The sequence below is a fragment of the Podarcis muralis genome, chromosome 3 (assembly GCF_964188315.1).
Source record: "Podarcis muralis chromosome 3, rPodMur119.hap1.1, whole genome shotgun sequence".
NCBI lineage: Eukaryota > Metazoa > Chordata > Lepidosauria > Squamata > Lacertidae > Podarcis > Podarcis muralis.
Genome location: NC_135657.1, coordinates 50,243,379 through 50,256,376, shown reverse-complemented (window position 1 = coordinate 50,256,376; position 12,998 = coordinate 50,243,379). Strand labels below are relative to the sequence as shown.

Below are 12,998 nucleotides of genomic sequence, written 5' to 3'. Positions count from 1 at the left end.
AAATGAATATAATGTCAGACTAGCTTTACTCGTTTTCCCCTTTAAAACAGACAATACCTAGAATAAAACAAGTGAATGAATTGGATTTATTTTCTTCATCTGCTCTCATGAGTGTAAATTTCTTTTTCTTTCTACAGAAGGTAAATATATTTGACATCTCTTCAGCTACTTTTACTTCATTCTCTCCAGTGAGTGAGTTGGAAGCAAATAAATTTTTATTTATACCCCACCCTTCCCTGTTTAAAAACCAGGTTCAGAGCGGCTGACAGCGAATATAAAACACTGATTAAAATTCGACTTAAAAACAGCATAAAACAGCATAAAACATAAAATGCAGCATCAATATCAATAAAATTCAAAAATTCAGGGGTCATTTTGGGAAAAGGAAAGGAAAAAAAAAACCCCAGTCAGTAGACATCAAATGATCACCAGGGCTAACTAGCCAAGTTGGTCCTACTAGGGCCAGCAAGAGGACCAGGGAAGAATTTAAATGTGGGGTCCCAGAAAGGGTTTCTTCATAGAAGAGGAAAAGGGAATAGAGGATCAGGCTAATTCAAATTGAAGACCACGCGGCCTTCAACAATGAATGAAAGGTCTCTTGCTACAGACTAACAGGACTACTTTCCTAGAATAGGCAAGGAAAGTTGCCACATACCCACAATCAAATTAAACAACTCAGTAACAGAACATAGCATACAGGGAAGGAGACCATTACAGAAAATTGCACGTAATGATAAGATGCAATAATATATATAGCATCAGTGCATACACTACTTTTGAACTGAAAGTCATTTTTCTCCATGGTTATGAAATGTTTTCCTGTTATGTATCCAAAAGTGAAAATCTGCATTTGAGAAAGTACTTTAAGATATGTAGATTAAGAGCTAGTTCCTGAAGATAAATTGCATTTTCACAAAGAGATGTGAGTAGCTGTTTAAGATCAATTTGTAGTTCAAACAAAACAAATCTCCATAAGGGCAGCAGATCATCAAGAAGATCTGCATAAAAGTCAAGTCTTACCCACTGTTTACTCCTTAGTGATGCTGTAACTTAAAGCAGATATCTGCCAACAGCTATGTAGCCAATTTTTAAATTTCAAGTTTATAATTTTCCTAGTGCTAACAAACAATCGTGGGGTAGTAGGCAGGCTTGAACAGATATTAACAATGGGAAACAGTTGGAAGTTGTTGTCCTTCTTCTGGTGAGAGGCCTGGGAAAGTTGAAATCACTGTTAAGCTATACTGTGCTTGCTGTCTGGATACACAGAAGTCTTTAATGCCCATGAATTTCAGAAAGGATTTAATTGCTTTCAGTGCTCAGTGATACTGGTTCCAGTTACAGATAGGTAGCCGTGTTGGTCTGCCATAGTCAAAACAAAAAAAATTCCTTCCAGTAGCACCTTAAAGACCAACTAAGTTAGTTCTTGGTATGAGCTTTTGTGTGCATGCACACTTCTTCAGATACACAGATACACTTCTGTGTATCTGAAGAAGTGTGCATGCACACAAAAGCTCATACCAAGAACTAACTTAGTTGGTCTTTAAGGTGCTACTGGAAGGAATTTTTTTTGCAGTGATACTGGTGTTCATCTTGTGCTGAGCAAGCAGATATATTGTGTTATGTTTTAGATTACTTTTTCTGCGGATGAACACTTTTCGTACATTATGGCTGTAATGTTTTATATAATATTTTTAGGCACTTCACATTTCACTGTTGTAAATTGCTTTTGGAAACCTCTCGATACGTGAATTGCTTTGGGATGCTTTTGGATGTGTGACTATAATAAACTAACTAACTAACCAAGGCGACTTCCAGAAACTTAATAGGAATCAAATTTTGAAGTGCTCATTTCTGGCTGCTTGAAGTCCAGAATTGTAGGGTACTTCACTTTCACATTAGACGCTTCTACCGTATGTGGCTGGCTGTGACAGATACAGAACCAACATCCCATAAAAGAGAACACTTGGGTATTCCAAAGAAAAAGATAGCAATCTTTCTTGGGATACTTTCTAGCCCTTATAACACAGTCTAAAACCATCCACTTACAATAATAAGAGCAAGCTGAGACCTGTACCTTACCAGGTAACTTTTTGAGTGTGGCATGGACTCCAGGTATTTTGTATCATGAGACAAACTGCAGAGGGGCACTCTGGGACTGGAGATACACTTTTTCAAAAGAAGATAAAAAAAAATTGGTCAGTATTTTTTCCCTAGTAGCTGGGAAACAAAGCTCAAAACAAATGACAAGTAAACATTCAGCCACAGGAAGCCATTAACAACAGTGGGCACCAATTAGGGCTCAGCAGGTATCCCTAACACCCCCTGGTGTTTTTGCCCCACCCCAAATGCTTTGACATAAGACTCACAGACTCAGGCTTAGGAAGCAGGCTGTTCCATTTACTCAGCAATTTGTAGCCACATATTCCCATTGATAGGCTTATAAAACCTGTTTGTAGTCTTTTTTTCGACTTCCCTTCAAGTTTGTGTCATTAGAAGGCACAATGACTGTCTGCCCAAAGGAAAATACTTTGGAGGCAAGAAGAAATTAAACAGAGGCAAGAACTTCCTTTGTCTTCTCCATTTTCTTCCGTGTACAACAGTTATGCAGATTTAAAGCAATATTTGTTAAGAAAATGTTTACTTTTTTTAAAAAAAAGCAACCCTTCAAGCCTCTTCTTTATTGAAAGTACTTTCAAAAAGGCAACACCTTAGCGGAATGGAAGAAAAATTATTTTTGGATCAAAATTCAGGAGAAGGCATAAGTAGCATACAGCTCAGTCCATAACATGTTCACTTGGAAATGTTTTCGGTGCACAAAAAAGGAAGTGAGAGGAAACAAGTGAGCCTGAAGCTTGCCATGACTCAGTCAAGAAGGAGGAAATGACCATTTTCTGTTACATCTGAACCAGGCCACTGAGTTGGACCATTGGCCCATCGAGCCCAGTGTTATCTGTTCTGAAAGCAAAGCATCTACAACACCTTTCCCATCACCTCTTCCTTGATCCTTTTAATGAGCAATTTCAGGCACCGAGCCTAGAACCATTTGCATGCAAGCTCCCAGTGAGTTACAGCCCCACGTCCACAAAGTCATGGATTAACCTGAGAAAATCCCTATATTCTCAGCCTCGTCCCCATCCACAACTGCGAAAAGAGGATAATAATACCAGACTACCATGCAGAGTTAATTTGTTTATTAAATGTGTATACCGATCGCCCTTCAAACATAGATCTCAGAGCGGTTCACAACATAAAAAGCAAGATAGAAAACAAACAAACATATAATAAAAACAAACCAATAATCTCACCTACTTAGTATTTATGTAGCATTTCACACACACACACATATCTTGTTTTGACATTGACAACAAGCATGGAAGTTTAAAGAAGGGCTGAGATCATATTGCAGACAAGTGGCGGTGACTGAGAAAGTCTGGCCTGCTTAATGCAATCTAGTGGGTACATGGCAAAGCGAAGATTCAAACTGGAGAGTTCCTGATCCCTTGCTTTGTCTCCTAGCAACTATAGGCTATTTTGGAAGGTACTATTTTAACAAGCTCGTCATCTACTGATCAAAGGTAGGCTGATAACGGTTGATTGTTAAATTGTTTTAACTCTTCTCATTATAACATCATTTTTGTATAGGACTTTTGCTGTTGTGCTAATTATTTATAAATGGAAAAAAGTGAACCGGCACTTAAATGTGAGTGAATCAAAATTGAGGCATTAATTTGGTAACACTGGAGAAAAATATAAACTTAAGAGCAGTTCCTTTTGAAGCAGGCCCCTGTGAAAAAGCAAAGAAACTGGTTCATGCACTGGACCTGTAAATGGATTATGAAAGCTAAAGCAAGCCTTTATGGGGTGGCAAGGGGGGGGGGACGCACAGCCTTTTACTACCGCTTGATTGTTCTAACTTTCTCCGCACTTTAAAACTTTATAGTACCAATAAAGTTACTGAAATTCAAATGGTAGGGAGAAGAGCATTTGCCTGTATTTCCTTGTCATTTCATCACAGCCTAGCTCTGCTTTATTGCCGAACTCTTCCAGCAAGGAGGAACAACAAAATAAAGATTTGGAAAAAGCATTGAGAGGTAGAATATGCAATTTTGCAGAGTGTTTTTGAGCCTCCTTGGTTGGCTCATTGAGCCTCAGAACATACAGCTAATGTGCAGAGTGGCTGTGTTTATCCCCAAAGAATTACAATTCATCCATTTTGCAACCTCCCGCATCTGTTGCAATGCTGTGCTACCTTCTTGTTACAATAGAGTGGTATCATTTCAAAGTAAGCATAGTAAATTGATTGTTGCCTTTAGGATGCTGTTAACTTTGCTGCCTGTATGCTAGCCCTTCTGTTTTATTTGAAAAATTCTGCGAGGTCCACACTTTGCTGTAGGCGATTGTATATGTGTCTCTGTGATATACAGCATTCAAAATGAAATAACAGTCCAGCCAGGGAGAGATAAGCAATTTGAACACTGGGAATCCAAAAGTTAATACACATTATGATAGTTCTATAGCAATAATCAACCTATATCTATTAAGTAAATAAAATAAACTTTGTCAAATCTTAACACACACTGGATTTATTTTAATCAAATTCTTAGTTTTATTATAAAATAAACTGTAAAGGCACAAGCTCTGAGACCCTTAACAAATTTGGAAATTTATTAAGCACAATGGATAGAGAGGGGGGAAATAGATTCTAAATTGTACTCTATATTGCTTAGTGTAACTTATGGATCTATGGAAGCCCTTTAAAAGACATGGGAACTAGATACTGGAACACAAATTCTTCCCAAGGACTGGAATAAAATTTGTGGAGCACAACCCTTTAAATCTGTTGACAGTTTTCTTAGGGAAAACTCATTAAAATTATTACACAGATGGTATCACACTCCTTTGCAAATGTCAAACATGTTTTCTTCTATATCACCTAATTGTCGGAGGGGCTGCAATAAGCTTGGTACATATTATATAGTATGTATCATTTATAGTAGGAATGTCAGCCGGTATAAGTTTTTTGGAATTTAATATTGACATAAATGATAAATATTGCTAAAGAAAATATTGTTTGTTGTACAAAATTAATGTGATTGAATATTTTTTATTATATCAATGTAAATATTTGGTCAAAAGAATTGGTCTTATAAATGATCTCGGCAGCACAAATAGTAATTGTAACTCAGTGGAAAATAGCCCAAAATCTTATACTGGGCACCTGGATATCACTTACTCTGGAATATAGCTATAATGGAGAAAATCACACATAATTTGAGATTTTGACAATGGCTGGAACCTCCAGACACTTTATATGATTTGGCATTCCTTCATGACATACCATGAAAATACTACGTATTTTCAAGACAACTCTTGTCACCAGCTTGGCAAATCTGGAACGATACATGATCTGAAAAGATTGATAGTCTTTACTTGGACTTTGTTATTTTAACTCATATGCGACTACTCATTCTATGTGCCTATATTATAGTTTTGTTTTACATCTTTTTTGCATGTTGTTATAATTGTTCTCTTGGTTTTATATACATTGTAAAATGAGCTAAAAATGTAAAAGAAAGAAATACTGAATTAGGTTGGGGGTGTGGACAACTGGAGCTCTATCACTGCTTGTCTATTGTTGTTGTTGTTGTTGTTTAGTCGTTTAGTCGTGTCCGACTCTTCGTGACCCCATGGACCAGAGAACGCCAGGCACCTCTGTCCTCCACTACTTCCTGCAGTTTGGTCAAACTCATGCTGGTAACCTCGAAAACGCTATCCAACCATCTCGTCCTCTGTCGCCCCCTTCTCCTTGTGCCCTCCATCTTTCCCAGCATCAGTGTCTTCTCCAGGGAGTCTTCTCTTCTCATGAGGTGGCCAAAGTACTGGAGCCTCAACTTCACGATCTGTCCTTCCAGTGAGCACTCAGGGCTGATTTCCTTAAGAATGGATGCATTTGATCTTCTTGCCGTCCATGGGACTCTCAAGAGTCTTCTCCAGCACCATAATTCAAAAGCATCAATTCTTCGGCGATCAGCCTTCTTTATGGTCCAGCTCTCACTTCCATACATCACTACTGGGAAGACCATGGCTTTAACTATACGGACCTTTGTTGGCAAGGTGACATCTCTACTTCTCAAGATGCTGTCTAGGCCTGTCATTGCCCTTCTCCCAAGAAGCAGGCGTCTTTTAATTTCGTGGCTGCTGTCACCATCTGCAGTGATCATGGCGCCCAAGTAAGTAAAATCTCTCACTGCCTCCATTTCTTCCCCTTCTATTTGCCAGGAGGTGATGGGCCCAGTGGCCATGATCTTCGTTTTTTTGATGTTGAGCTTCAGACCATATTTTGCGCTCTCCTCTTTCACCCTCATTAAAAGGTTCTTTAATTCCTCCTCACTTTCTGCCATCAAGGTTGTGTCATCTGCATATCTGAGGTTGTTGATATTTCTTCCGGCAATCTTAATTCCAGCTTGGGATTCATCCAGCCCAGCCTTTCGCATGATGTATTCTGCATATAAATTAAATAAGCAGGGAGACAAAATACAGCCTTGTCGTACTCCTTTCCCAATTTTGAACCAATCAGTTGTTCCATATCCAGTTCTAACTGTAGCTTCTTGTCCCACATAGCTTGTCTATTACTAATAATAAAAAATATGTTTATATGGCACCCTTCTGTTTATATAGCAGAGGTGAAGAACCTGTGGACTTCCAAATGTTCTGGGACTCCATCAGTACCAGCCAGTATGCAGTCCAGAAAAATCTGATGGGCTGCAAGTTCCCCATCCCTATTATAGAGCAGTTTACACCAGTGAAAAATACAATACACAACAATCACGTTGTTAAAACAATACAAACTAGCCAACAAAAGGTATTTTCAAAAAAAAAAAAAAAACCCCACACAGCAGAATTACACCGTAAAACTCTACTGAAATAAATATATTACAAGGAAGCCATCCAAATCTCACTTGGGGGAGATGCCACCACTACAAGGCCCTGTGTCTCACAGGGGCAGTTTTTATGGATGGCTGTAAGAATTCCCTTCCTTTGGAAATGCTGCTCCATCTTATGTGGAAGCAGCAAGTGTAATCAGTCCACAGGGGAGAGGCCTACCTAGCTCACCTGTGCCTTCGTAGGTACCTGACATCTAGAGCACTGGATGGAAGATGGTGCAATAAAAGCACTTTTCCCAGTCTCCCAAGTTGATCTTGATGCTGAACTCTGCTGCTTCCTCGCAACTGCAATGGAGCTATTAGTACATTCCCCCTACCCTGGAAGTACACTGTTTCGTTTCATCCAGCACTAACAATGTAACAAACTAAAACTACACAACCCACCAAAGCTGCCCATTCAACCACAATCTGCATTGAAGTCCCAAATGTGTTGTGTGGGACCAGTATTGCATTTCCCAAATATTTTCTCAAGTACAGATTTTTAGAGAGTTCTGGCGGACTGGAAAATGTGAGAGCACTGTAAAAGTCATCTACATACAGTTGAGGTTTCTGGAACCCCTAATGATCTGTTGAGTTACTTTCTCTGCCAGAGCAATGGACCGTACCCCTCGTGAAACACCCTGAGATCTACAGGTATAGGGCAGTATACCACTCCTGAATTGTATTTTCGTTTACAGATTCCCATTTCCTGGCTAAGTCTCCCATACTATTTTATCATCCGGTGTTTATTCTCCCTCATGCACATCTCATTGGCTGCCTTTGGTAGGGTTGGGAAAAGCATAGGAAGAAGCTGTCTCGGCATGTGTAAAGGTGCCCAGATGTTTGCAGGGCATGGGTGTAGCTAGGATTTATGTGGGGGGGCAGCCTCAACTCAAGTTCCACACACAAAAACACAATACAGTGGTACCTCGGGTTAAGTACTTAATTCGTTCCGGAGGTCCATTCTTAACCTGAAACTGTTCTTAACCTGAAGCACCACTTTAGCTAATGGGGCCTCCTGCTGCCGCCGCGTCGCCGGAGCACAATTTCTGTTCTCATCCTGAAGCAAAGTTCTTAACCTGAAGCACTATTTCTGGGTTAGCAGAGCCTGTAACCTGAAGCGTATGTAACCTGAAGCATATGTAACACGAGGTACCACTGTACATGTTTGTAGCTATATGGTGCTTTTTGTTTCCCCACTGCAGGGGTCAGTGTTATTGCAAAGTTTACTTTAACACTCTTAACATGAACTTGTCTATATAAAAAAATGCATTGAGTGAAATCTGTACAAAATGCAGTTGTATGAAGTAAGTGTTCTGGTTGTCACTGTTTACTATAAATAGTAATACTAGGCAATTTCAAAACAAAAGGAAATTTGCAAAGCTTGACACAACATACTAATGGGTTGTATCCAAAGTTAGTCATACTGAGAGTAGACCCATTAGGGCTTATGGGCATGTCCAACATAGATCTATTCAGTCTGTCTACATTGAGTAGAAATTTGTTTGATACAACCCACTGTGTCATAAACAGATTCAAATTAAATTAGAACGGTTCTTTTCTGTTGGCCAATCCCTGCCTCCAGCAGGACTTCTTCTATCACTGCCTAAAGTTATCGAAGTTTTATTTCTTAAAGAGAAATCTTGTTCAGAAATGGTATATACTTTATTTCTGATGTTTTCTAAAGAAAGGCAAGCTTTTTTAAAGGGCAATTACTGAAGTTGTTATTAAAATTATTATTCCCCTTTCAGATGAAAGCAAAGTCCAAACTGTCATTCAAAATGACTTTTCCATTCATGTCAACATTAAAAATAACAATTAAAGGAGTTTCTGGTCTCTTGGTGATCACACAACTATAAAGATAGTTCAATTCAGAATTTGCCTGTTAAATATGGATAAGTGTTTCCTTTAGAAGAGGAAATTCTCTTAAGGAAGTTGTTTTAAGATAAATAAAAGTTCAGGATGAAGCCAGCAAAAGGTGTGAAGGATTTCTCTTTGATTTCCCAATCTGTGTATTTGGGCTGAGACACATACTACATTTTATGCACATATTAATAGGATGCTAATAAGCCTACAGTCTCTGTTTTAACATCAGTTTGTAGAGACAGCCTGATATATTAGCCTTCTCAAGACAGAAGGCGTCTTCCTCCCACCTTGCAGTAAAAAGCTCAGGCTCTGCTCCTCAGAGTCATATGAGGAGTCAAATGAAAGAAGCAACTCTTTATTTTTATACAGGTCTGCTTAGTAACTAAACTAGCCTCTTAAAACCGACTTGCCTTTTCAACATAGCAGTTCCAGATTATTTTAGAATATATAATTTATTTCTTCCCTGTGTTATTATGATTAATTGGACAACAACTGTGCATAGTTGGTGTGAATAATAATTCTCATTTTTTAAACATGCAACTATGTTTGTGATGGCTGTTAAAATACTTGGTGAAAACCTGATGAACAATTCTGCTTGACATGCTTCAATTCTTAAATATTTCAGAGATGTGCACAGACAGGAACAGTTTTTTCTAAAGTTAATGTTATAACCATTTATGTTGTCACAAAAATAGAAATGTATCGACTTGGCAGTAGAAAACAGAAATAGAAGAAAGTGTCTTTTTAGCCTTTTAAAATGCAATATCATTATTTTCTTTTTTAAAAGTAAAATCAAAGTCCCACAATGTATATGGAAGGTCCAAATGTGCATTGCTGAAGAAATTCATTTTGAATTTATACTTAATAGGCACTCTCAACACCAAGGAAGATTGCAGCCATTAAATGACACTATTTACATCTTATATTATACAAAGTTAAACCAGAAAAAGCAATTTCTCTCTGTGTGCTTAATTCCTTCCAAACTAGTCCTTCCAAACACACGCAATGTGTTTTCAGTTTACCAGTTTCATTTGTTTTATTTTTGGATTCTCAGGCATCACAATTAACAACTTATTTAAAAATAAATAAAATGCTTTAAAAACCCTGAACATACCAGAAAACACCATCATTTAAAAACTGACATTTATTCTTAATGACCTGAATGTCATATTAGATATATGTTTGGGGGTTTTTTGAAGCTCAATCCTGTAAATTGCAGAGAAGTCTTTAGAAATGCAGCAATTTGCCTTAGAACATGATAAAAAATGTGCAAGCATCTCAAATAAAACAAGCATATGAATTACTATCTTGTGGGGTACTGCCATGTCTGCAACATGATGCACAAGCTATTTGTACAGTTCTATTTGCACTGCTTGGTGCTAGCAGAAACACACACACCCCTCCACAAATGCCTCTCTGAGTTGTGCGTCAGAAAGTACAAGTTCTTTGCTTGTGACTATAGTGTGAAAACAACAAGTACATATTCTATGTTTGGCCTTCTGCAAGTAATCCATATGTATTCAAGTACCAGCTCATTTTGCAACATAAACTTCCCCCCCAGACATTCAAGCTGCACAGGGTGCCTATGGGGAAGGTGGCAGTGGGATCACAGCAACAAACTCCATCTCTACCCTACGTGAATTTCTTTAGAGCAGGAATGCGGAACCTGGGAAACTGCAGGTGTTGCTTGACTACAATCCATCCTTGCCAACATAGCCAAGAGTCAGGGATGATGGGAATTGGAGTTGAGCAACTTCTGGAGGTCCACATGATCTCCACCTGCAATTTAGAGTTCTGAACAGAGCCTATATGTGTATAACCAATCTGTTTTGGATTTGAATTTATATTAGGCATGTATGTGCTTTTGTTATTTTAAACTGATTTTTTGTTTATAATTGTTTTTACATGTGAAATTGTTTTCACTGTTTTTATATTTGTAACTGTTTTATCTATGTTACACTCATGGGAAGTGAGTCATAGATGAAATTAATAATAAATAACAATTAAATATTTAATAATGATAATTAATGGTGCTAAAAATAATACAACTGTACTGTATGTGAATATGTGGCAAAAGGGTTAAGTTTCAATGGAAGAACTGCATGGCAGGTTCTTGTGCTTGGCCTTTATGTTCCTAGAATCCATGTCCTCCTTTGAACATTAAGCACTGCTGTGATGGGATGATGAGCTGCTTGTGCGTAAAATCCTAGTCCCTCAGAGTTTGATCAAATCCGCAAACCTCTGCCTACGACGGAGCCCCTCAAGCATGGCTCCGTCAATCGCTAGCAGAATCCGAAAGTGGGCGCTTACGGAATCTCTTCCAGCATAAAAGCTCCTTAACGGAAACACGTCTTCTGGACTCTCGGCATGACAGTTTCCGGCGAGGAGTGGGTGTCCCTATAGGAGGTCTTGAAACCTCCCCACTGTTTTCGCTGGAAGTGTCTCTGAGCCATCCCTCCGACTCACTTTCCCTTGGAGCTCCTTCTCTCCCCCTGCTGGTTCCCTCTCCAGCTGCTAAGTCTCTCTCAACCTCAGTGAGCCCTTCCACCTCCTGTCCTTCCGATGGCAGTTCCCTGACAACTGCGATTTCTTTTTTTTCCTTTTTTTTGGGGGGGGCTTATCAGCACAGCATCCTCCTTCTGGCAGGTCCTGGAGGTACCATTCCAATCAGGCTACCTTTATGCCACCTGGTACTCCAAAGACCACATAATGATTCCCGTGTACTCTGCACATCAGACCGAGGAAGCCAGTGGGTCAGCACAGATGGCAGAATAAACAAAGCAGAACAGTTTACAAAACTCTGAGTTAGCATGATTCCAGCCCCCCCCTCCTTTACAAGTTCACTAAGGGACCAAACTGGAAGCACTATATAGCAAAGATGGGGAACCTGTTGCTCTCCTAGACTACAACTGCCATAATTCCTGACCACTAGTCATGCCAGTAGAGTTAATGGGAGTTGGAGCTGGGCTGCCTGCTGGTTTGCTGCATGGTAGCCAAACATTCAGTTTGGTTGCATATTAAAGCATTTCAAAAGCAGTTGCAGTAACTGCTGATAGCCTGCTTCCTTCTTGCCTGAGAGTGAAACAACAATATTCATTCAAATACAGGGCACCATAGAACAGACAAAGTATGGAAGGAAGTAGTTTGTCTAATAAACAAATTCACGAGGCTAAAATGAGGACTGCTGGCACCCCAAAGGCTTTCAAGATCAAAAAGAAGTAAAACCTTCAGCAGATTTTAGGGTCCTCGGTCAATTTCTCCCATGTGCATGGCGGGATGGGTATTTCGACTCTGGAATGTGAACAATGGTCTCCAATGAGCTACCTTTAAGGCCCTGTGTGCACCAGGAGGTTTTGTGAACTTCGTGGGAAGCGTATGGTTGCCCAATTTTTGCAGTTACCTAAGGCACCTTAGTGCATCAAAAAAGGAGTGTGTTGTCATAAATTATGTGCTTCTAATCAAAGTGAAAACCTTCCATTCTGCAGCAAATTTGCTGTTTGTAATAAAGGCATATTTCAGCGAAGTAGTTTGATGATGAAACACACATATTCTGCCATTTTGTAAAGGCTGAAGCAAGAATCCTTCTGCTGATATGCTAGCTTGCAGTGTTTACTAGAACTGCGTGCAAAAACGTTTTTGCACAGGACCAGACAGAACGCTTATGAAAAGCTTAGACAACTCTAAAAAGTAATGTTGACTTTATTGTATAACTCTGCACAAAATCAACAAAACACATGGTAGGGGGGACTCTAAGAGCTTTCTCCTCTCTGTGGCCATGATTTATAAGACCTCAAAGTCAATGCAAATTCTCAATTGGGCAAATGTCAACCAGGCAACTTCTCCTTTTCCTTCTACAGAATATCATCTCCTACCTTTTTCGTTTTGTGTTTAAGAAGTTGTTGGCCTCTGAAATCAGACATCTTGATCTGAATTCGTTGCTTTCTAACTTTCTCATTCAACAACGTCCTGTAGCGTTTACTCAATAAATTTTTCAGCTTATACATGTTCTCATAGGTTTCAAGATAACGCTGAAATGAAAGAGATTTTCAGCATTATATTTTTAGATTCTCATGGAAAAAGCCAGAGGTGTTTAATTTGCAGGAAAATCATGATAGGGAATTTGCAAGAGTAGATCCACTTGGCAGTTTTCTGCATTGCCAAACGAGGTGCTTTGAAATCCTTTACACAGAATTCCCAGGGTGGTAGATG

The 12,998-nt window shown here is 39.1% G+C and overlaps 1 protein-coding gene across 6 annotated transcripts in view; it reads right to left on the bottom strand.

Annotated features, from left to right (window-relative positions):
- The window catches only part of LOC114594324 (uncharacterized), a 56,202-nt gene that overhangs the window by 31,016 nt on the left and 12,188 nt on the right, over window positions 1–12,998 (bottom strand). For 5 of the 6 annotated variants that reach the window (XM_077925837.1, XM_028723871.2, XM_028723873.2 and 2 more), the window contains exons 4-5: window positions 12,662–12,817; window positions 2,080–2,166 (exon numbers count right to left, since the gene is read on the bottom strand). In XM_077925837.1, the coding sequence (XP_077781963.1) occupies window positions 2,080–2,166; window positions 12,662–12,817 (243 nt within the window). The remainder of the gene's footprint in view (window positions 1–2,079; window positions 2,167–12,661; window positions 12,818–12,998) is intronic. The other variant, XM_028723874.2, reaches the window with a different exon arrangement.